This window comes from Choloepus didactylus, chromosome 10, assembly GCF_015220235.1.
Source record: "Choloepus didactylus isolate mChoDid1 chromosome 10, mChoDid1.pri, whole genome shotgun sequence".
Lineage (NCBI taxonomy): Eukaryota > Metazoa > Chordata > Mammalia > Pilosa > Megalonychidae > Choloepus > Choloepus didactylus.
The window spans coordinates 100,877,232-100,903,383 of record NC_051316.1 but is presented as its reverse complement, the minus strand read 5'-3'; the positions used below and the strand labels follow the sequence as shown (position 1 = coordinate 100,903,383).

The 26,152-nt window shown below is 43.7% G+C and overlaps 1 protein-coding gene across 2 annotated transcripts in view; it reads right to left on the bottom strand.

The window, feature by feature from the left end:
- Window positions 1–26,152, bottom strand: part of TTLL11 (tubulin tyrosine ligase like 11) — a 256,317-nt gene that overhangs the window by 22,595 nt on the left and 207,570 nt on the right. For both annotated transcript variants that reach the window (XM_037797799.1, XM_037797800.1), the window contains 2 exons: window positions 24,055–24,306; window positions 15,068–15,174 (listed from right to left, as the gene is read on the bottom strand). In XM_037797799.1, the coding sequence (XP_037653727.1) occupies window positions 15,068–15,174; window positions 24,055–24,306 (359 nt within the window). The remainder of the gene's footprint in view (window positions 1–15,067; window positions 15,175–24,054; window positions 24,307–26,152) is intronic.

Sequence of the window (26,152 nt, the reverse complement as noted above, 5' to 3'; positions counted from 1 at the left end):
CAAGGGATATTGAAGGTGATCCTTCACGACAGATGGTGAACTATGGGCTGGGGCTAATTCAGGTATTTTCTTGACTAGAGGCAGAGGTCTGATCAGGTGGTTCATGAGGTTCTTACTTTATTCCTGGATTAAATTATTATGCCCAGATTTGCCAGGGATTCCATGGAAAACCTATGAAAAGGCCTGTATGGTAAACACTTCTGAAATGCTTGTGATTGGTAAAGTTTCTCAGAGAACATTATTATCAAAAGACAAAGAATTTTGGCTCTACCACTCAGTAGCTGGGTGATCTTGGGCACATTGCTTAGACGCTCTCAGATTTCTTCTCTGTAACTGGGAGTAGAAAGCTTAACTCTCAAGCTTAGTGTGTAAAATGCTTCTGGAGGACTTCACTTTCAGCTCTGACATGTAAAGAGCATAGAGGCCATCACTCCCATCCTCGCAACAACAACATCGCTGAACAAACCGGACATCTATGACTTTTCTTAGATCCTTCAGAGAACTGATATCACAGGGCAAGCCACCACCCCAAACACTGGAGAGACAGAGGAATAGAGAGAACCACAGCCAAGATTAGTTTACAACAACAGAAGTTACTAAAGCCAGTAACTGGTAGGAACACTTAAATGGTCGTTGGCAAATTGCTGGAGGTTGAGTGTAGACTAGCTTGAGGTTTTTAAAAACTCCTGGTGGCCTAGTCTTGGGAGCCCACACTTTGTGTGTTTCAATCAATAATGGCTGAGAATTTTCCAAAATGAATGACAGACACAAAACCCAGGAATCTCAGAGAACACCAAGCAGGATAACCACCAAAAAATATATACCGAGGCATATCATATTCCAACTGTAGAAAACCAACAACAAAGAGAAAATCTTGAAAGGAGTCATAGGAAAAAAACACCTTACTTAAAAGGAATAAGGATAACAATTATCTCAAATATCTGAAACCATGCAAGTAAGAAGAGAAAGGAGTGCAATATTTAAAGTTTGAAAGTAAAAAAAAGTCACCATACTAGAATTCTGTATCCTGTGAAATTATCATTCAATTGTGAAGGAGAAATACTTCCGCAGACAAATAAAAACTGAGGGAATTTGTCACCAGTAGACTTGTTTTACAAGAAATGCTAAAAGAAGTTCTTCAGAGAGAAGGAAACTGATAAAGGTCAGAAACTCGGATCTGCATAAAGAAAGGAAGAGCATTCAAGAAGGAATAAATGAAGGTAAATAAAAATTTTTATTTTTCTTATCTACAATTGGTCTAACATATAACTGTTTAAAGTAATAATAGCAACAATGTATCCAGTAATTATAGCCTAGGGATAAGTGAGATAAATGACTACAAAGTTATAAGGGATGGAAGGGAAGAATTGGGAATACTCTGTTAAATAGCACCTTCACTACTCATGAAGCGCTATAGTGTTATTTGAAAGTGGTCTTAGATTCGCTGTAAACGTATATTGCAAACTCTAGAACAACTACTAAGATAATTTTTAAAGGAACTATAGTTGATATTCTACGAGAGGAGAGAAAATGGAATCATAGAAAATGCTCAATTAAAACCAGAGATGGCAGAAAAAGAGGGGAAGATAAAAAAGAAACAAAGAACAAGTGCTATGATATTACTCCAACTATATCAATAATCACTTTAAAAGTGAATGGTATAAATACACCAATTAAAACACTGATACTGTCAGAGTGGATAAAAAGACAAGGACCAACTGTATGCTGTTTACAAGAAATCCATTTTAAATATAAAGACACAGATATATTAAACGTAAAGACATGGAGAAAGATATACCACACTAACACTAATCAAAAGAAAGTCAGAGTAGCTATATTAATTTCACACACAGCAGACTTCACAATAAAGAAAACTACCAGGGATTAAGAGGGGCATTACATAAGGTAAAGGGGTAATGATATTTTCAAGAAGACATTATCCTTAATGTACATGCACCTAACAGAGCATCAATACGCATAAGGCAGAAATTGATAAAAATGCAAGGAAAAATAGACAAATTTACTATTACAGTTGGAGACCTCGATACCCTTCTGTCAGTAACTGATAGATCAGCGGGCAGAAAATCAGTAAGGATATAGTTGAACTGAACAAAACCAACAATCAACTGGATCTAATTAACCTGGATAGAATTCTTCATCCAACAACAGAATACACTTTCTTTTCAAACCTACATGGAAAATTCATCAAAATAGATCACATTCCATCCCACAATCACAGCTTAACCAATTTAAAATAATATAAATCCCATAAAGTATGCTCTCAGACCACAATGGATTTAAACTAGACATCAATAACAAAAAGATAGCTGAAAAATCCCCAAATATTTGGAGATTAAACAACACACATCAGAACAATATATAGGTCAAAGAATAAATCTCAAGAGAAATTAAAAATTGTTTTGAACTAAATGAAAATAAAACTCATTAAAATTTGTGGAGTGCAGCAAAAGCAGTGCTTAGAGGGAAATTTATAGCATTGAGTGCATATATTAGAAAAGAAGAAAGATCTAAAAATCATTCATCTAAGTTTCCACCTTAGGAAATTAGAGAAAGAAAAAATATGCACCTAAAGCAAGCTGAGAAAAGAAATAATAAAAATTAGTGCAGAAATCAATAAAATTGAAAAAAGGAAATCAGTAGAGAAAATCACCACAATCAAAGGCTGGTTCCTTGAAGGATCGATAAAATTGATCAACTTCTAGATAGGCAAATCAAGGAAAAAAGAGAGAGGACACAAATTACTAATATCAGAGATGAATTACTAATTACAAATTACTAATATCATCACTACAGAACCTATTGGCACTAAAAGGATAATAAAGGAATATTTTGAACAACGCTCTGCCCACAAATATGATAACTTAGATGAAATAGAACAATTTCTTGAAAAATACAAACTGCCAAAATTCACACGAAGAGAAATAGATAATCTGAGTAGGCCTATATCTGTTAAAGAAATTGAATCAATAATAACCGTCCAAAAAAAGAAAGCACCAGACCCATATAGTTTCACTAGTGAAGTCAATCAAAAATTTAAGGAAGAAATGATACCAATTCTCTATAATCTTTTCTAAGAAATGGAAGGGAGGGAACATTATCTGACTGATTACGTGAGGACAGCATTATTCGAATACCCAAATTAGATAAAGACATTACAAGATAGAAAAACTTCAGACCAGCATCTCTCATAAAAATAGATGCAAAAATTCTCAACAAAATATTACCAAACTGAATCCAATAATGTATGGAAAGAATTAAACACCACACACCAAGTGGGATTTATTCCATGTATGAAAGTCTGCTTCAACATTTGAAGATCAATTAATGTAACTTATCACATCAATAGATTAAAAATTATATGATTATATCAATAGACAGTAATAGCATTTGACAAAATCCAACACACATTCATGATAAAAACTCTCAGAAAACTAGGAACACAGGGAAGCTTTCTCTGCTTAATAAGAACATCAACAAAAACCCTACAACTAACATCATATTTAATAGTTAAAAATCCAGGATTTCCCCCTCTCACCACTCCCATTAAACATTGTATTGGAAGTCCTAGCTAATGCAATAAGACAAGAAAAGGAAAGGAAATATTTAAATTGGGAAAGAGGGAATAAAACTGTCTTTGTTCACAGATGATACGATCATCTATATAGAAAATCCCAAAGAATCAATTTAAAAAACCCTGGAACTAATAAGAAATTATAGCAAGGTTGCAGGATAAAGGGTTAAGATACAGAAGTGAATTACTTTCCTATGTACCAGTAACAAGCAACTGGAATTTGAAATTAAAAATTACCATTTAACTTAGTACCAAAGAGAGAGGGGGTGTGGGGAGAGAAGAAAGAAAAGAATCTAGTCACAGGTTTACACCTTCCACAAAAATTCATATAAAATGGATCACAGACCTAAATGTAAAACACAAAACTACACAATATCTAGAAGATAGCATAGGAGAAAATCTAGGTGACCTTGAGTTTGGCAATGAATTTTTAGTGATGACACCAAAAGCATGGTCCATGGAAGAAAAAAATTGGTAAGCTGAACCTCATTAAAATTTATAAGTTCTGCTCTGTGGAGGACTCTGCTAAGAAAATGAAAAGACAAGTCACAGACTGGGAGAAAATATTTGCAAAACATGTATCTGATAAAGGACTTGTATTCAAAATATACAAAGAACACTTGAAGTTCAACAATGAGAAAACAAATAACCCAATTAAAAAACGGGCAAAAGATCTGAACAGACACCCCACCAAAGAAGATACGCAGATAGCAAATAAGCCTACGAACAGATGCTCAACTTAATATGTCATTAGGGAATTGCAAATTAAAATGCGATACTACCACACACCTATTAGAGTGGCTAAAATCCAAAACACTGACAACACCAAATGCTGATAAGGATGTGGAGCAACAGGAATTCCCATTCATTGCTGGTGGAAATGCAAAAGGGTACAGCAACTGTGGAAGACAGTTGACAGTATCTTACAAAGCTAAATATAGTCTTGTCATACAACCCAGGAATCACATTCCTAGGTATTTACCCAACTGAGCTGAAAACTTATGTCCACACAAAAACTTGCACTTTAATTTTCACAGCAAGTGTTCTAGTTTGCTAATGCTGCCAGAATGCAAAACACCAGAGACGGACTGGCTTTTACAAAAGGGTGTTTATTTGGTTACATAGTTACAGTTGTAAGGCCATAAAGTGTCCAAGGTAACACATCAGCAATAGGGTACCTTCACTGGAGGATGGCCAATGGTGTCCGGACTCTGTTAGCTGGGAAGGCATGTGGCTGGTGTATGCTCCAAAGTTCTGATTTTCAAAATGGCTTTCTCCTGGGACATTCCTCTCTAGGCTGCAGTTTCTCAAAAATGTCACTCTTAGTTGCACTTGGGGTATTTGTCCTCTCTTAGCTTCTCCGGAGCAAAAGTCTGTTTTCAATGGCGGTCTTCAAACTGTCTCTGTAAGCTGAAGCTCCTCTCTCAGTTCCAGTGCATTCTTCAAAGTGTCCCTCTTGGCTGTAGCAAGCTTGCTCCTTCTGTCTGAGCTTATATAGTGTGCCATAAACTAATCAAGGCCCATGCTGAATGGGCGGGGCCACACCTCCATGGAAATTATCCAGAGTTATCACCTACAGTTGGGTGGGGCACACCTCCATGGAAACACTCAAAGAATTCCAATCTAATCAGTACTAAAATGTCTGCCCCACAAGATTGCATCAAAGAATATGGCTTTTTCTGGGAGACATAATACATTCAAACCGGCACAGCAGCTTTATCCATAATTGTCCCAAACTGGAAGCAACCAAGATGTCCTTCAACGGGTGAATGGCTAAGCAAACTGAGGTACTTTCTTATGATGGAATATTATTCAGCAATAAAAAAAAATTAGCTGTCAAGCCATGAAAAAGACATGGAGGAAACTTAAATGCACATCACTAAATTAAAGAAGCCAATCTGTAAAAGCTACGTACTGTATGATTTCAAGATATGACATTCTGGAAAAGGTAAAACTATAGGGACAGTAGAAAGATCACTGGTTGCCAGAAATTAAAGAGAGAGAGAGATGGATGAATGAGTGAAGTGTAGGAGGTTTTTAGGGCAGTGAAACTACTCTGTATGATACTGTAACGGTGGATGTATGACATTATACACTTGTCAAAACCTATGGAAATGGAAACAGTGTGAATGTTAATAACAGAGTGAATGTTAATGTAAACTATGGGCTTTAGTTAACTATAAAGTATATTGGTTCATTAATTGTAACAAATACACCATATGAACGCAAGATGTAATTATAGGGAAAACTGTGTGTGTATTGGGGAGGAGGACATATGGGAACTCTTTGTACTATCTGTTCAATTTTTCTGCAAATTGTTCTAAAGCTGTTCTAAAAAACAAAGTGTATTAATTTTAAAAATGCTTACAGAGCACCTGGCACATGTTTAGTCCTCAATAAATACAGCTCATATTAGTGTCAATCATTGGCAGTCACGTTGAGAGGCAGCAAGCTGGAGAAGATTTTAAGTTAGAAGATGTGACTCCTCATCCAAGCCCTGCCATGGACTAGCCGGGAGCCATTGGAGGTGGCCCCAACCATCTAATCCTCGTTTCCTCAACAATTAACCAAGGATAATAGAAATTCTTCTCCATAGGGTTGTGGCTGGGAGCATTCAGTAGACATGTTCTGCAACATAAGTGTGTGTGCACGTGCTTAGTGACTGCACAGGGCTGGAGGGAGGAGCAGAGGAGAGGCGGCTCCAGGGAAGCCCTAACGAGCAGCAAGCACCCTCGACAGGTCAGTCGCTAACACCTCACTAACCTAAGACCAGGTACCAGTTCGTCTTACCAAATACAGCTCTGCCCAACAACTCTTGGACAAGCCTCAGTCCTGGAATTCGACTCTCGGGCTCAAGGGACATTTTAGAATTGGCACGGTTACTTTCATCGTCTCACTTAACGAGGTGGTACTGGACTCAGACCTGGGTCCCAGGGCCTGCTCTGCCTCCAACTACCTCTCTGATCCTTCTTTTCCACCTCCATAAATGGGATGGGGTAATAAAACCAAGCTCTCCAGGTGTGAGAGCATTCAGGGGACGAGTGGATTTGAGACTATTCTGTAATCTGGAAAGCATATACAAAGTAAGGAACTATGATGGTGGTTTAAAAAAAATGAGTCCTAACTCCTTACAACAACCCATAGTAGATGTTATCAGCCCCATTTTAAAGGAAATTAAGGCTCCCGGGGTGAAGTGCCCATCTCAGGGGTCCCAGACTGCAGGATATTGGAACTGAGGCTGTTGCCATCACCTGAGCTTTCCCCACAATGCTAACTCCTGCTGCTGCTATTCCTGCAAGACCCAAGGATGGGAAGTAACAAGAACAAGAAAGAGAAAGCCTAACTAAAAAACAATTCAGCCTGTTCTTTTTTTGACCCATACTTTTTGGGAGTAGGACAAGACAATGGGCAGAGCTCCTGTTTCCCTCACCCTGGAGGTGACTGGGAGAATGACTGAGAACAGGCACCCGCCCGGCAAAGGGGCTGTGGGCGTGGAGGCACAGCTCCTGTGGCACTCACCAAGGGGAAAAGTAATTACTGAAAACGCAGCCTGCACTTCAGTAGGCCCCGAAGATAACTGTCTGTGCAAGGAAGAGGGCGAGCTGGCATTTCTGTTAGCTCCCTCGCTTTTATTGAAAATAATTCTGATGCCGACTATTTTGTAAGCACGTAGGGCACACTTCCAGAGAGGCCCATCTGACTGCAGGATAATTTCAAGGCTGAAGAACGTCGTTTGTGCCAGACATATCGTGCAAGGCGCTGTGTGAAACCAGCCTAGTCATACGCGGCCGCACATATTTCAGAGGAGAGGGTGCAATCCATGTATATGTATAAGTGAGGCTTTGCTAAACATTCAAGTAAAAATACTTTTAAATATTTCAGTACATCGTTAACCAAATACATTTCAATTGGGGCTCATTCCAGCTGATGAAAATATAGGAAAGTCAGATGATTTGCATAATTCGACTGAGGAAATTTGGTGAGCGACTTGGAATTAAGACTCAGCGGCCGCAGGATCAGCTGACTGTCAGGATCTGATTCTGTCTGGGTATTTATTCTCTTGTCCACTGGAGATATGCTCACGGAGCACCTCCTGTGTGTCAGGCACAGCTGCTGGCACTAGGGACATGGAGGACATGGCTGAAACTACTCTGCTTCAGGGAGGGGAGTCCAGCTTTAGGTGCAGACGCTACACCTTGTTCCACAGTATTTGCTTAGCACTGTCACAGAGAAGTACTGGATGCTGGGGGAGCCAATGAGAAACGGGACCCAGCCCAGCCTGAGGGCTAAGGCTCCTTGAGGAGAAGGCTTGGGCAGTGGTGTGGGAGAGAAGGGAGTTTCCAGCAAACTCCCAGAGGTGGGGGACCTTGGAGGTGGGGCCACCCTGGCTGGGGCATGGAGTGTGGGACCAGCACTGGGAGAGGCGGCTGCAGGGGGTAGGGAGTCTGGTCTGTGAGGCCCTCAGCCACTCAGATGCTCTCGCCCTAGAATTAGAATCATGAGACCAGCAACTGCAGGTAGCTGATGGTCGGCTCCAAGTTGAAAGGTCATGCGGAGGGAAGGTTCGAGTCCGCCAGAGCCAGCCCAAGGCAGCCAGCACCCACCCCTGTGAGAGCACACTGTGAAGAGAGGGAGACCAATGCAAGAGAGGCCTGCTGGCCTGAGAGTCAGGGGTGGCTTGTGGCTCTTGGTTGTCACCTCCCAGCAGCCCTGAGACCAGCAGTGCTGCAGTTCCTGCTGTCCCTTCCTGAGCATGCCTCCGCCAGCCTGATGCACACCTTCCCATTGCTCCTGCTTCCCTGAGTTAGACGCATGGGTTGCTCTTCCCAACCAAACAAGCCAACAACGTGGTGTAAGATAACCAGATGTGGAGGGTGAACAGGAGACTGCATCCAGGCCAAAGGCTGGCCGGATTCATCTTGGAGGGAAAGGAGAGGAGGACATGGCGTTCTGTCGGGAACCGAGGGAGAGTCTGCTGTCACCACATCTCATCCCTCTCACCACTGGGCTGTGAGCATCTGGAGGCAGGTGCTTCTTCCCAGCGCCTCTGTTCCCAGCGCCTGTGGAGCAGGGAGCTCAGGAATGAGCACAGTGCTAGCAACGCGATGACAACAGGAGTGGCTCGCGCTTACCCGGCGTTCCCTATGGGCACGCACTGCACTGAGCACTCTCCGTGCCTCGTTTCAGCTCCCGCCATGGGTATTTCTATGAGGTGGGCACCTTGAGGATGATGAACAGGAGGCCCGGAGGAAGCTGTGTAATGTGTTTGAGGTCACAGAGCTAGCTAGTTACCCAGCCCAGATTTGAGTCCAGGTATGTCTGATTCCAGAGCCTATGCTCTCAGCCACTAGGCTACACTGTCAGTCAAGCCAAGGCAGCCCCAGGAAGGGGGCACGGAGTCCACGAGTTCTTAAACAGCGGAAGAAAGGTTTCTCATTTTGGTCAAAGAGACTGTAGCACATCTCAAACATTAAACCATACCATTCTTAGATTTCCCTCAGCAAGCAAGATGTGTGTGTGTGTGTGTGTGTGTGTGCGTGCATGTGTGAAAGGACACACACATGTGAGGGGAAAATGGGGAAGGGGCGTGGGGAAGGCTCCCAATCCATTTTCTCTTGCTTTGCAATCATATTTCCATTGGTTACTGGGAGGGACCTTTAGCTTCTACCTTAAAGTGAACAAAGCAGCCACTTTGTTGAGTGGATGACATGCCCACGTGCTGGGCTAAAATTTTCTCCCTGCAAGTGAAATGTTTTTCTGTCATAGCTGACGCCAGTTGCTTTTTATTGCCTACTCTTGTTGCTGTCCTCATCTCTAAACAGAGAGAACTGAAATTCCACTCTGGAAGGAGTTAAGAACCAAGTCTCAATGATAAGGAGCTCATAAGTGCAGTTTATGTGAAATAACTGCATCTTCTCTGACAATTAAATTTGTTTTTTCATTTGATCCCGGGCAACAGGAGGACTACTACACCCCAATTTTGCAGATAACACCCTCATTTAGATTTCTGTGTTCTGCTTGAAATTCTACAATTGGAAATTAAAATCCCAATGCTTTTTTTGTTTTTTTTTAAACAAAAAGTGACAATTACATTGGCATGCTGGAGAGTGTAAGATTGCGTATTACTAAATTCCATCAAGCTCCTGAACAGTCACTGATATTCTAAGAGGAAGACAAGCCTATTTAGGGAATGATGAGCCCAGGAAACAAGATGAGGGCTCCTTGGTTCTCTCCCAACCCACTGCTGTTGGGAGAGAACCACATGTCAGATCTAGGTTGTTGTCAAGTTCCTAGTACTTGTGTTGGGTGGTGAATTTGTAGAAAGTTAGTATTTATTAAAAATAACTAATTGAAAAACTCACTAAATAAAAGCAGACTATGCATGGGCCAATGATGGAAGTGTCTCATGAACTAAGAATCATGATGCATCCAATTCCATGCACCTGAGGTCTGATAAAAAACAAACAAACAAACAAAAAGGGTGGTCTGAGATTTCGATTTCATAAAGTGCATGCCTTTTCTCACTAGTTTTGATGTTTTCCTCACCAATCTTTTTAAACCTCACTTTTCTTCTCCATTTCAATAGCTGAAATTCCTGAGGCAGGTAATCTTTGATCATAAAAGTGTGAAGTTAGGGAGCTGGTTACCCCCTTTGGTGGACACTAAAGTCTGATTAGGATAGAAGGAAAAAGGAGACGATGCACCAGCACTTTGAAGCAGCTGGTTCTGGATGCGGGGCGGTGATTTTATCCAGATGGGCTGGTGTTTTATGCTGGACATTAAGAAGAGGAAAGGAAGACCCTGTCAACCAGGCTACCTCCACTGTAAGCCACGGTTCTCAAGCCCAGCAGTCTCCGCTTTGCGAGTGTGAGGTATTTTTGATTTTGGCACTCATCCACTCATCATACATTCCTGTGAGATGCTTCTGCATGTTCTGGGCCATGGGCTAGGCCCTCAGCACACAGAGTGAGTGCCCTTTCTGGGCCACACACCGTGCTCAGTGCTTTGTGAGTGCTCTCTCCTAAGCCTCAGAGCAGCCCTCTTTTAGGCAGGCCCAGCTCCCCGGGCTTTCCCTATGATTGCTCTCATTGTACATTATTGCAATTGCTGAGACATTGGGAGTAAGGGAAAGGGCATGGGCTCTGAAGTCAGACTGATCTTGGTTCATATCCCAGGGTCCCCCTGTAACACTTAGAACACCTGTTTAACTTCACCTCTTTAGGCCTCAGTTTCTAATCTGTCAAATGGAACAAAACCTCATCTCACAGTGTTGTGTTAGAATTAAATGAGATATTCATAGTGAGCACTGTTCACTTCTGTCACAAAGTAAGTGTTCAGTAAATGGTCTTCTATTTTTTTCTTAAGAGGACAGGATCTATAAATAAGTTATTTTTATATCCCCACAGGGTCATACGCCTGGTAAAGTATTCATTACCTGTTTGTTGAATGAATGAATGAGTGAATAAGTGTATGCTCTTTGAGAATGAGAACCTATTCCATTACTCTTCAAAGACTTCTCATCAGTCCCACAGCAGCTCTGACATTCTCCCTCTGACATGGTGCCCACACCTCTGGCTGGGACTTAGCTGTTACTGGAAACCCTGCAAATCTCTTGGCTCTGCATCAAGAAAGGAAGGAAGGCTCAGACTCTCTGATCTTTCTGCTGACACTTGTCGAAAGAAAGGACCACCATCCAACTACAACTTTCTTCTGTTACCATCCAATAGCTTCCTGAATGGTGCTCAAGATGCGGCTGGCTCCAGAAGCTTCTCCTTGAGACTCAGTGATGTCTGACCAGCCTCCCTAGGAGGCAAGAACTGGGCCCTGGCTTGTACCCAGCTGTGAGACAGCATGGCCCCTGAGACCATGGCCACAGAAGGGCCACCCATTCCTGGCTTTTCTACCCAGCCCCCACTCCCTAAACATCCCAGACCATGTTATTTGCTTTCAGGAGAGATGGAAACAGGAGCATAAGTTCCAAGGATGCAGGAAGGGAGACAGGAATTTGAACAAGGCACCACATCCCACTCGAGTGCTGTCCTCCCGACAGGCCCTGTGTTCAGTGAGTTGAGCTGTCACCTTCCTGCTGTGCCCTCTGACTCCTGCCTCACGAGCCTCTCCCCATCCCCGTCACTTACATGCACAAGCACTGTCTGGTGTGGCCCTGAATTGGGGATGGAGCCCTGGGCCAGGAGGCAGGAGGCTTGAGTTCAAATCTGGCCTTTGCTACTCACTGGCTGCAGGATTCTAGACAGTACCTTTTGCTCCCAGTATCCTCCTCTTCAGTAAAATGGGGATACCATTACCCATCTCAAAACTCTGCTGTGAGAATGAGCAGTGAAAAAGGCACACATGGGGTCACCTCAAAACTGCAGTTATGGAATATTATTCCACCGTAAAAAGGAAGGAAGTTCTGATACATGTGACAACATGGACGAACCTTGAAGACATCATGTTGAGAGAAGTAAGCCAGATACCAAAGGACAGATAGTTTATGATCTCACTGATATGAAATAATAAGAATAAGCAAATTCATAGAGTCAGAAATCAGAATATAGGTTACCAGAGGTTGGGGTGGAGATAGGGAATAGGGAGTTAATGCTTAAATTGAATAGGTTTTCTGTTTGGGATGATGGAAAAATTTTGGTAATGGATGGTGGTGATACTAGCACAAAACTGTGAATGTTATCAACGGCATTTAATTACATATTTCAATGTAATTAAAAGGGGGATTTTAGGTTGTATATATGTTATTAGAATAAAATTTTTTAAAAAAACCCATAGAACTATATCACACAAACTGTGAACTCTAATGTAAACTGTGGTTTATAGTTAATAGTACAATTAGACAAATGTTCTTTCATCAATTGTAACAAATGTCCCTCACTAATGCAAGGTGTTAGTAATAGGGTGGTATATGGAAACTCGGTATTTTATGTGTGATTTTTCTATAAACCCACAACTTCTTTAATAAAAAAATTTTAAAATACTTTTAAAAATTGCAGTTATTATTAAGGATTATTATCCAGGGACTGAGGCATGGCAAAAGGGCTGGAGAAGCCCGACCCAGGATTCACTCGTCTGTAAGTGCTAAAAATAAGTATTCCTCTCAGCTTCTTAGCTTTGGTCAGCAGAATGGAGAGATCCTGGCAGACCCCACAAAACCTCACCTGGGCCCGTAGTGTGGACAGTCCCTGTGGATTTCCTTACAGGGAGCAATTTTAGAAGCAAACAAAACATGAAAAACTACTCAGAATTAACAATGGGCCAGATGGTAATGCTAGTTTGAAGCAATAAAACATGATAAATAGCTTCCTGCTGCTACTTCTGATCAATTTCAATATTTAATAATTCCACTGCCACCCCACCCCCTCATCTGGCCCCCTCCACAGGATGCTGTGATGATTCCCTGCATTCAACACCCAGAGCAAACACTTCTTCCCTTTCCGAAGGCGTCAGCAGAAAGTGCTGGAGCTCAACTGTCACATGAGCACTCTCGGTCCTCGAAATGATAATTAATCTGCCTATTTCTCCTGAAGACGCTCCATCTCAAGCCTCTCATGGTTGCCAGGGAAGGCTGAAACGGAGCTGCCAACTGCGGAGATGTTTTAGAAGCACTCACCTTGGTGGTTCAGTGAGTCTTGGTATTCCCTGAGTTTTGCTTTTGAATTAAAAAGGGGCAGGAGGGGGGTGTTAGGGAGCTGAGTGTTCATCTGACAACAGACCAATTCATAGGCGAAAGCAACCCAGAAGTGATAGTGGTAGAGCCTCATCCGCCCCCCATGCCTCTGAGCCTCAGTTTCCTCCTCTATTCAATGGAGATAATCATACCTACCCCACAGGAGAATTCTAGCAATACTGCCCAAGGAAAGTGCCCAGCAGAGTGCTTGGTGTGTGGAAAATGCTGGCAGCCAGTAGCATCCTTACCACACGTGGAGCCGATCTGCAGCAATGCACTGGCTCCTGCAGGGGGGGCCAGCCACATCCCTGAGGTCAGGGAGCTCCAGCCCCTTAGGACCTCAAGTGTGGGGCGGGCTCGGGCAAGGGAGCATTCACTGTGGCACAGACCCACCCACAGAATTCTCCCTCGTGGTGCCCACTAATAAGATGAATTGCCTTGCAAGGTCAGCGACAGTGACAGCTCCAAATTCTCTTGCATCCACTGACACGAGACCTCATGGCAGCCCTGGAGAGTAGGACTTGTTAGAACCACTTTACAGATGAGAAATGAAGATTAGGTGGTGAAACAACTCTGCAAGCTTTTGTCAGTAGGAAACAGCACATGGGCAATTCTAATCTGGGTCTCCCAACCTTTGATTTCATGTCCTATCCACCAAATCCTGAGAAGAAAGGTGCTCCCTGAGGGGCCCTTCCTCTGTGCAGCCCTTTCAAAGGGGGGCAGCCAAGTGGAGGGGACCGTGCAGGCATCAGGGAGCAGGCTCACCACTATGGACTGCACGATCTCAGTCACCTGAGCCGCAGTTTAGTCGTCTGTGAAATGAGTGCTAACGCCTACCACACTGGCTCACGGGGGCATTTAATGAGGGAATATGCATGAAAGTACTTCATAATTTTGTGATGAGCTGAACAAATGTCAGTGATAGTTATTGTTACTTCTCAGAAAAACTCCCTCTGTGAGAAAAGATCAGAAACTCATCCCCTCAAAGATGGGTTCTTCTAAAAGAAGAAGGTCCACATCACTAGCTCTACATAATCTAGAGAATTAAGGTAAAATTCTTTTGCGTTGTATTCAAAGTTTTGACGGTTCCTGCAACCTCATCTCTGCCCCTCTCACTTCTCTTTTTGGCTCCAGCCAACTGGAGCTCCTGGGGGCTGCTTGAGCTCAGCAGACTGTCACATGCATCCATGCCTAGCCGGGCAATGCCCCTTGCAGAGGTGTCCATCCCAACGCTGCTCACGGGCTTATCCCACTCACTCTTCCAAAGCCAGCACAGCCAGCCCTTCTCCTAGATGTCTTCCTTGAACCTTCCTTGATTAGGTGTTCCTCCTTTGGGGTCCGCAGGCCTCTAGGTGCGTCCCTCCATCCTAGCGTGACTCACACTATGCTAAAGTTGTTTTCCAAGCTGTCTCTCTTCTTCCCCCAACTCTGCACTGAGCTTCTTCAAGAGAAGAACCAAATGCTACTCATTCCAGTCTCAATGCTCAGTAAGTATGTGTTGAGGGAATGAATGAAAAACCAAACGTTCCCAGTGTAAAGGGAATCAAAGCCGTAAGCAAAGATAAGGAATTCTAATGGTGGAATTAGAATTTGGGCAGGTGCAGCCTTGGTGGGAGACAGTGCCCCAGGAAGTCAAGTTCAGCTCAATCCCTGGAGTGGTATCTAGAGCTGATACGATAATCTTCCTCCCACCCGACCCCCTCCCCTTTGACATTTAACAAGAAAGAATGGAAAATGTGATACCCATCCCTGTCGGGACTCCCACAAGGGTGTGGCAGAGGCCAGTCTTCAGGTACCTGAGTCCCGCTGGTCCAGGGTCATGGAGTTCCATCTCCTTGTGATGTCGATGTAGAGAATATCCACCGCAGCCATGGACAAGCTGCTGCTGCTGAGTCTGCAGTTCCTGCCGAAGACAGGGAAGGACACATGTTACTGCCAGCCCGAAACCCACCCTGTTCTCTTTCCTCCATGCCTTTGCTTGGGCTGTGTGCCCTGCCTTAAATGAGAGAACGGTAGAAGAAAAGGCAGAAAATATAAGTCGAAGTTAGATCATATGAGTGCGTAAGGATAATGTGGTTAAAAAGGGGTCTCATGGGCTGAAAAGAGCAAGTCTTGAGTTGAATCCTGGCTCTGCCACTTAGAAGCTCTGTGGCACCAGTTAAGCCACTCCACCTTTCTGAGTCTCCGTTTCCTCACCTCTAAAACAGGTAGTCTTTCAGTCACTGCATGTCAGCCTGTCCTTACACGTGTCAGTTTGGGTCCCTGCCTGCTCCAAAATGGAAATGAGAATGCCACACTTCAAAAATACACCCCGTGCATATGTCTTCATCTCCATATTGATTGCTCTCTGAGAGACGGAAGAGCAGGGCTCGCAGCTGCCTTCCCCTGCCAGCGTCTGCTCAGATGATCCAATGATAACAGCTCCTCACCAGTAAGGGTGAAGCCGTTTTGGCATGTCCTGAGCAGCTCCCCACTGGAAATGCTCACCAGATGAGTCTGTGGGGCCAAGGCTGCAGACAGGAGTTCCATCTGTCACCTGAGGATTTTCATATGGGCCCCGAATCAGCCACAGTAGGCCTGGGGATTACAGAGCAACACGGCACAGGCGAGGCCCAGGCCCCTTTGTGTGGGCTGAGACCATGTGGAGGAGGCCCCATGCTCACGCCTGACTGTAGGAGCATCACCTGAAAACAACATGAGGCGGGAGGCGGTGGGCCTCTGAGCTGCAGACATCCCTTGTGTTCAGGTGCAGGGAGCAGGCCAAAGTCGCCAGGTCCTCAGCCTGATGTCCGCAGTGGTACCCCCTGTCCAAGCCACAGAATAGGTGTTTAGAATCGTCTCTCCACCGCCAACTCTGTTCTGGAAATGTGGGGAGGCACCCTGGTAGAGCCCCGAGAAGAGCATGCTTCAGACAGACCAGGATTTAAATCTGGCTCTGCTCATTTCTAGCTGGGTGACTAAGGGCAATTTACTCAAACCTTCTGGGCCTTTGTTTCCTGGTCTTGATTAGATGAGGATGTGTGGATTAGATGAGGTCATGCACGCCAAGGTCCTGGCATGGGGCCTGTACACGGTAGACCCATGACAAGTGTTAGTTCCCTTTCTGAGCCCCTTTCCCTTTCCTTCTTCCACAGACTGAACCAACTTGGTCCCCAAGGCTGCCTCTGGCTGACCTTTCAGTGAGTGACAAAATGAAGCTCACCAGTCAGAGTGTCTGGGTCCAAGGGCTTGGCTCTCTGTTTAGACTAGAGGCAGCTCTGTGTGTCCAGGCATGCTGCCCTCCCAAACAGGATCCTGCTGGGAGGTGAGTCCCCAGGCGGGCTAGATTTGCTCTGGGAATCCTGAAAGCTAGACCTCTGGGCCAGCTGTCAACTTGGCAAGTTAGAGCTGGCTGATCTACATTCAATGCCGCTTTCAACTTCTCAATGTCGCTTTCAACTTTTCAGTGTGTCCAAATTCCCTTGCCCCAGCTAACGATAAAGCGGTTCATTGATTTCCCATTTGTCATCATCCTTTGAATGAATAACTCCCTTAGGAACCACACAGTGAGGGGTTGATTGGCAAGCAGGATTTGGGCATTCCAGAAGCCCCTCTTCAAACCCTGCACCCGCCTAACAATGGGATAGGGAGTGTGCCTGGCATGGTGCCTGGGGGTGGCTGGTGCTCCTTACATGCTGGTGCATTTGCTCATTCCCTCACTCCCCACTCCCCTCCCAGGCCATCATTTCACCTCCTGCTTCCTCCTGGGCTCCTGCTCCATATTTCAATCACAAGTCACTGTGGCAGACTTCAAAGCACACCAGCCCCCGGTTATTGAGCCCCAATGACAATATGTCAGTGGACGTGAAGCTTTTCACGTCATCTGTCACCAAGATGGCTATCTCTATCCGGTCCTGCTGAGGATGAAGCTTCAGTTTCTCCCAAGGTATTCTAACAACCAGCACTGCTAATTTCCAAAGCTTCATTAGGAATGGATACAGATTTGCTCTAATTATTATATCAGTGTCCTCTGGATGGCCTGTTCTCCCACTGGACTGGAGTTTGGCTTGGCTTGCTCTGTGGGTTAATGAAGTCTAAAAAGGGAAGCCTAACTGACCACTGGCATATAGTTACTTTTTTTCTGACAGGTAGAAAATAGAAGTGTCAAACCTTTAGCAGGAGCCGTAATTTACCAAAGTGAATTCTCCATTTATCTCTTTTCTAAGGTAACTCATCCTCCCTGGTCATGCCTGCAAATACAGATGATTGCAACATCTGCTACAGGGGAAGGAGCGATCCAGGCTGGCTGCAGTAGACAGGAAATGCTTCCAAAGAATTCTGATTCTGTAAGCATTTCTTGGGCACCATCTGTGTGCCATGCTTTCTTGTCTATTAGCTCTCTAAACCTTTATAACCACTGTAAGAGGCAGGTATTCTTAGCCCCATTTCAATGAGGAGTAAACTGAGGCTCAAGAGAAGGGATGTGACTTGCCCAAGACCACACAGCTGGGATACACCTCTAGCCCTTCCCTGGGTGATAGACACAGTAGCGGGATTGGGGGCTTTGGGGAACTGAGGAGGAAGCTCAGCCCCGGGCCAGAGGAAAGAACTGTGGATTCCAGCCATAGAGTCTCAGGCCAGGGAGCACTGAAGGCTGGAGTCTCTGGAAAGCACTCTTTGGGAAGCTTTGTGCTATATGGCCAAGAGGAGTGCGTGACCAGGATCACATGGAAACAGGTTCCCCCAGGCTTGTGTCAGTGGTCACCACGCATTCTCAGTCAACACAAACAGGGAATGACTCAGAGGGTGAAGACTTTGGAATGACTTTTTTCATGCACACATCCATTCCAAAACGGTATTTATTTTGTGCCCACTGTGTGTAGGTAGTTTTCTAGGCCCAGTGAGGGGCGCAGAGCGAGTCCGTCTTGAATACCGCTCCATGTAGATATAAGTGGTCTCAGAATCTGGGGTAAAAAGTGAAGCTGTAGTGGCTCTGAAACACAGAGAACAGTTTTCTCTTACACCCTGGGATGCAGTTTTTCAAACATCCAGTGAGTGGAAGGACAAATGTGTCGGTGGAAACAGGAGTCTAAGAAATATGGCAACATGAAAAGCCAGAAATATTCCTAAGACAGAAGAGGCTGGAAAAGTACACATCTTGAAGTCAAATAAAAAATGAATTTAGGAATTTGAATCTTAACTTTGCTGTGTGATTTTTTTTATACCAAAAGATTTATTCATTCCTTTAATTGTTGTAGTTAACATGCTGTGTGATTTTGAGCAAGTCACAGAACTCTCTGCAAATAAGTTTCCTCGTTTGTCTAATGAGAATAAAGCTACTCACCATACAAGGCTATTTTAAGGACTATCTCAGTGCCTGATACATATTGAGAAAGCAGCAAATAAAAGCTTCCATCCTCCATCCATGATATAAAATGAGTTTGAAGAAATGCCTTTTTCAGAATCAAAGGAATTTGGGCACATATGACAGGAGAAAAATCACAAATCATTCCCGTTCATTAGGAGCCCAAGTGTAGAAAGATTTGAAAGTATCATCCCCATTTCCTCTTAGGAACTACTGACATCTCATGGGAAATTTAGAAACCAACTTTTTCCACTCCATAAAATCCTATTTATAGAATCTCTTTGGTGTTCATCCTTCTCTGTGCAGAAAAGAAGCTTATTTTTTTTTCCTAGAGAAGCAGCTTTAATTTGAAAACTAACAAATAGTCAATATTTGTTTAAAAAAAAAAAGATAAAACAACATTATCCAAATGTCTAGGGGGAGAAAGACCACTCCAGCTTAAAATGTATATATTTTTAAAGACCATTGATACCCCAGGTGTAGAATGTCACAATATTGCTAGAAAGAGACCCTTCACATAAAGGGGAGATTTTCAAAGTCATGGAAGAGTCAATGACAGAGGGTGAGCAAGGCTTCTTGCACTTTTTTTTTTAAGGCAGTTTTATTCACACGCCATTTGGAGCAATGAAAACAGTCTAAAGTTGCTTGTGGTGATGAATGCATCACTGATTGCACACGTTGGATAGATTGCTCCAAAAAGAAAATCCCCATTTCGCCTATTCCCCCCTAATATTGACACTTAGCCTTGGTGTGGTACCCTTGTTACAACTGATAGAGGAATGTTAATTGCAGTCCATAGTTTGCCCTAAGTGTATCCTTGCACTTCTATTCTAGAACATTCTATCACACCGTATTGCCTGTCAGAAAATAAACCCCCCCACAACCACCCATTATGAAGCATATTAATATCTCTTTATGAGAAAAGGGAGTCGAAGGGGGGAAAAGGGGGAAGAAAAACCATTCTCTGATTTACAAAGAGATGCAGGATCAGAACCCGCAAAGGGCATAAGAAGGGATCCCAAGGTGGAATTGCCCTGCATGAAGGCACAGAGAAGCTGCCTCCAGTTCCTAGAAATAAACCAGATTTGGCAAACTGTTTAATCCCCAGGCTACAGCAATGGAAAATGCAGCATATGCAAATTGATGCCAGTTTCTGATGCAGGATACATTTGGAAAACGTGTTCTTAGTGAATCACATAGGTTGCTCTCAAATTAATAATCCAATGGAAATAGCAAAAATGCATTTCCCTCAAAGAAAGCCACAAAAGTGAGGAATCAATCAGATAATTTCTATTTCTTGGAGAAGAGAAGCCTCCACACCCTAACAATTATTTAAAAAAAAAAAAAGTAAAAAGAGGCACTTAATTCATGGTAATATGTGCCACTCTTATGTTCCTCCTGAGGAAATGACACAAAAAGCTGGTTAGATAGAGTTAAATCTAGACAAGAGAATGACAGTTCATTATTTTTCATATCTTGGCAGAAAAGAAAAATAGAATATGACCGGACTGGCATTAGCATAGCTCACTCCTGAAACTGCTCATCTCTGCAGCACATCATGAAAGATGGACACTGAAAATACATTCAAACAGAATGTTTATTATTTTCTCCCCTCCAGTTCTCTTTAAGGATCTCAAAGAGAAAGAGTGGGGAGTAGAGATGAAAGCCAAGTTCAACTTCTGCTGTTTGTGTAGGAGCTCTGAAAAGAACGTCTCTCCAGCCCTCGGATGTGTCTCTTGCCCAGAGCCCCAGAGAAGGGCACTTGGTTCGATTTAGCATATGGCATAAATATTATTAATTTATAATGAAGCACAATTTAAACCAAAGTGTAAAGGAGAGTGTGGATTGTTAGCAAGAGAAAATGCTTGTGTTTAATTTAGCCAAGCAAGACTGAACATACTCAGATAAATCTAGAAGAGGAGAATATCTTTTACAATTAAGTTGCTGTTGGGCTCTTTTGGTGTACATTTTAAAAGGAAAAATCTATTAACAGTTGTGCAATATTTTCTCCATTTCTTCTCACATCCTTAATTACTAAAGACATTTGCTGGGTGGGTCAGGAGGGAGGGGAGAGAGGTTCATTGTCTGAGTCTGTCTGCTCTGGTTGTCTGTTCCCCACCTGAAGACATCGTGCTCCATTCTCAAGCACACAATTGTTCTCCCTAATAGCGTTCGGCCACAGATTGGGAACGATGGCTTGCAGGACTTAATAGTCCCTAACATCACAAAAATCGTTTTTTTAATGCAAATGCCCTTAATTATAGAGAACAAAGGAACAGAAAATCATAACACATGTCACATATAGACAGATTTGCAGCTATGTTTTTGACATCACCAGGTTCTCTTGGGAGAGCATTTTAGGAATCTTTACTGGAACTGTCCTTAATCCTGGTTTTGCTTCAAGATTGTTCATGAACACAGGAGTCCCCTTAGTATGTACCGCCTTCTGCTCATACCAGAGCTCTCACACTGGTGGTCTCCCTGGGCAGGCGTGCTTTGTTTGAACCCACACAGAGTTTAAAAACTATTTTTTTAATTGCCAACATTTACATACGGGTATTGAGATTTTAAATAAAAATCAGTATTTCTAGCTTCTCCTTCATCCAGCCCACTGCACTTGTTTATGCTTCCTGCCTGGCCCCTGTAGGCAACTGAGATTGTGATTCTTACATTATGCTGTTTTTTCAAATCTCCACCTCTTGTGTTTTGGTAGAATTTTATTAGGGGTAAAAAGGAGGCATTTCTGTTTCCACCACCAATTTAGTCTGCATGACTTCAAACGTGGACCATGCCTGTGACCCGTTCTCAGGCTCTGCCCCCTGGCAGGACTGTGGGAGTGTCCCTCCCTTTGCTGCCTGGCAAACCCCCACTTAAACCAGTCCAAACACTGCCTTCTCTTGGGGGCCTGGGCAGATGAGGCATCTCCAACTTTGTATTTCCAGCACTGTGGGCACACGCTCATTGGGGAGACCATGGGACACCGCACCGTGACTCTGCAAAGCCAGCATTAATTAATTTGTTCACCATCCGCTGTCGTTAGACAGAGTTCCTTGAGGGCAAGCATGGGTCCATTATTTATCTTTGGATGTCCTGTGGTTCCCAGAGAGTAGATGCTCAGGAAGAGTTAAGTTGAAGCAGACATTCTCCTCTACAACACAAGGTTGAGAATAGACACGATTCCCTCCAGCCCCCACAGCCAAGCCATCCTTTCATTGTCTCTGGTCTTGAATTGACTCTTTGGAGCAGATGCTGGAGAGGGTCCAGAAAGTTCCCGATCTTGTTCGCGGAGGTATGAGTCACTAGATATGATATGCAGACAGAAGCTTCCCAGCGTTCACTATTCTCCTGGGTCCCCTCACTCTGCCACAGTACCTCAAGTGCCCTTGGGACCTGGAACCCCTGCCACTAAGTTGTATCTCTATGTCCCAAGGCCCAAGAATAAAAAAGGGCCACCTCTCTGTTTACCTCCTCCTTTTCTTCACTATATTGGAACAGCGAATGGCACAGTTAAAAACTCTACTTCCCAGCTTCCCATTCAGATGGCATGGAAGTGGGATATGGAAGTGGAAGTCACTGGACACAGCTTCCTAGAAAGATTTTTAAAGGGTTCTGACTCATCTGGCAGGGCCTTTTCTTGTCTTTCATTTTTCTTTCTTCCTACCTGGAGTTATACCATATGGTTGAATTTCCAGTAGCCATATGGCAACCCTGAACCTGGAAGTATATGCTAAAGATGGTTGAGCAGAAAGACAGAAAGTAGGGGGCAGTGATCTCAGTGTGGAGTAGCCAGCCCCGGAGCCCCCAACGCCAAATCTCCTGGTATATGACAGAAAATTAATCTCACTATTTAAGCCACTTAAAGATGGGTGCCTATGACTACAAGTCTAAATGAGTCAGGGAGTATCATGGTAGGTAGTATTCTTAGGAAAACTATAAAATGTTGCTTGTTGACTTTCTTGAAAATATACACTTTCTTCTCCCCCCTAATAGAAATAATAATCATATTATTTAACCAGCAGCTCCCAGGAATGAGTCACTGGGCCAGGTACTCTATATTATATCCCAACCTTATAACAACCCTACAAGGCAGGTTGGCCCTGAAGCCAGGATCTTCTTGTCCCAAGCCTGTGCTCTTTCCACTGGGTTTTCTTTTTCCCCTAAATGTGCACAAAGCCCTTCTCAAAATCGCCAAGCAAACACTACTCTGGGTTTACTGAAAAGGTAAAAATCCCTGCTGATACTTCTGCTTGCCATCCTATCAGGAATATCAGAAGGCTAGAGTTAAGAGTTTATAACATTCATTTGGAGAAAAGTGTATGACAAAAGAAGATTTTTGACTCGAGACTTCTAATTATTTGCTTTAGTGAATAAAACTGTGAAGAGTGTGACTGTGAGGTGTAAGGTAAAAATATTAGAGCCAATGATGAGAAAAACAACAACTTTAGATGCTGTCAGATACACTCTTCGAGGTGTATATGCTACAGTGAACTACTTGGTAAGCAATAATTCCCTGTTCCAGCCAATTCACTTTTGTTCTAGGGATCTAGTCGTTTGTTTGGCGCATATTACGGGAATCTACTTTGTACCAGACTCCATGCAGGATCCTCTCTCTATATCTCATGGCATTCTTTTAACCCTGTAAAAAGAGTTCAACATTTATTAAGCACTTACTACATGCTAGTTGTTTCCATGTACTCTTAACTAATCTTACATACACAATCCTCATTTTACAGAGTGAAGTCATTGATGTTCAAAGTAATTAACTTGCCAAAGGTTACACAGCTAGTAAATGCTCCTGTATTGCCCCCTAAGTGCCCCAAAAGGTAGAGGACAGTTAACCAGGAATCTCAGGATCTTAAGTGGCAATGGTTTACATTGCAGACTGAAGCAGAAACACAATTTCTTTATCTTATGTTTTAACGTTAAAATTCATGCAGATTGTGTATTATACTCTAATACAATCATGTTATTTTTATATTAGGACAAATGTCTTATATTATTTAACAGCTGAATTGCTTAACTTTTCTCCCCTGAAATTGACACTTTGGAAAGATGTGCCTTGTTTCTCCATCCTGGTTGCGTGAACCTTCAGCACAAAGCCATGTCCCTGTGAGAACACATACCCAGCTTTGGTAGCGCAAGGACCATCTGACTCCAAGGGGCAATGATTTATATGCATTTTAAGAACCTAACCAAGGTAGCACAGAATTGTTTTTCCATCCACAAACAGATGCAGTAAATGCTAACAGATCTGAAACATTCATTAATTCACTTAACAAGCAAGAGCCAGTGTGCACAGGGCCAACCCAGCCTCAAACGGGGCCCTGACCCAGCACCCCGGGTTCTCCTAAGAGCAACCAGGGAGATCCTACCAGCCCGATGAGGAACTGGACTCCACCCTGCCCCAAACCAAAGCCAATGAGAGCTCATTGCACTGACCTTATGAATGTTCGAAAGCCTGTTGGTCCCAACTTCATTGTTCCCTTGATTCCCAGGAACCGGATAAACAAATTTGCCATCCTGTCCACCAGGCGCAGGTAGTTGAACTGCTTTGCATACTTCGGGAACACCTGCTTGAGGCAAATGGAGGGCAGGTGGGCTTCCGAATTGGTGCTGGAGTCTGGGGGGATGGCAATCGCACTCTCCACTGGATCTTCCTTGCCAGTTAATGGCTTTCCAAGCTGCCGAGACCTGAAGCACACAGAGAATTAATGATATAACCACCATCTGGAGAGTGCTTTCCAGCATACATAGTGCTTCTCCTTGCATGTTCTCATTTACTTTCGATTTACAACAACACCGGGAGGAGAGTATCATCACTATTTTTATTTTACAGACCTGAAAACTGACCTCAGAGAAGCAAAATGATCAGCCCAAGGTCAACAGCTACTGTTAGGCAGAGCCAAGACTGAAACCCAGTGGCGGAGCAGGGACTGAAAACGTACACTTCCTCCATTCCACTCTCCTGGTTTCCTAATCTGGAGAACTTCCTTTCCTGTACTCATGATTCAAGAGAATACTCTATTATGGAGCAGTCTGGGTTTGATTTCAAACTCCTACTTATGGGTAGTAATTGGATAATTAAGAAATATAAAAATCTCATTGAGGACTGGCAAGAAGCCATAGGCACAGTTCAATGAACAATTTGCAAAGATACATCATTTACCCAATTCTAGGAATAGGAACAATTACGTTTCCTGGCTTTACTGTTTTCTTATTTGGAATTCATACAAAAAAAAATGATCATGGCATTGTGATCCTTAGTCCAGATATTTTATTCTGTTATTATTCTAATTGTCAAGAAAATTAGCAGCTAATAACTCTCAAATATCTAGCTCTAGCTTGGAGCATCCTTCTTACCTCCAGGCACACATATCCGACTACCAACTGGATACAACCTTCAGGGCAGCCCACATGCACCTCAGACTGAAATGATCATTTTCCTTCATCCCAAACCCATGATTCCCATGTCCTTGAATGTCACCACCATCTGCCTGTTCCCCAAACAGGAAAAATCAGAATAAACATCAACTCCTCCTCCTCTCTGCCTGGACCTCATCAACTCTCGCCTGGACTTGAGCGACAGGCTTTCTGCCTCCGGCCCTTCCCATCAGTAAAGCCATCCTCCACCCTGACCCCCGATGCGCTCCTTTTCAAGCAAACCTGCTTGGCCACCTACTTCAGGGGGCCTTCACAATTAAGTCCATGCTCCTCATTCTGGCACACCAGCCCTTCCCAATCGCTCCTCAGCCCCCCTTGTTTCCTTCCACTGCCTTTCTACAGGCCAGCCTCTAATGTGCTCACTGTTCCCCGTGAGGGCCTTCAACACCGCCCCTCTCTCTCACTCTGCTGCCCATTTGCTGGCTCAGGAACCAGACGCTCAGAACTTACTGGACATCCAGCTCCCTACCACACTCAGTGCCTTTCTCTGCATTTGCAGCTTATCTCCTTTCCTGCCCACAGCTGATCTGGGGCTAGCTGTGCCTCTCTCCCTACCTGTTGTGTCTGTTACTGAGACAGAACCCTGCGCATATTACACATGACTGATAAACATTGTCCGCTTCACGAACTGATTCCTATGGTTTGTGGTATTGAGTTAAATATCAAGGTCATCCTTTATTCTTTTCTTTACTAACTGGCCTTGCCCCTAATGCTCCCATTTCCAAGCAAACTGTAGTCAGTCCCTAACGTGGGCCATATTTATTGGAGTCCTTGTACCTGTTTTCCTTGGCCTGCAAGGCCCCGCCCTGTCCCTGGCTGTCTGACACACTTCTGCTCCACTTTCAAAACCATCTCAGGCATCTTCCTGGCCAAGCCGCTGAGCCTCTTCCATGGCCTTCCCTCTTTGTTTCCCTTGCCATGCCTGCTCTGCCATGGGTCTACATGCCAATCTCACTATTTTGTGAGCTCCATTTCTATAGGACCTGACACATATTAGGTGCTTAGGAAATGTTTAATTGAATTTGTTGACTTGGGAAAATTCCAGTTTAACAACGAGGTAAGCCTTAAACAAAACATCATGGTTTTGTTGCTTTGT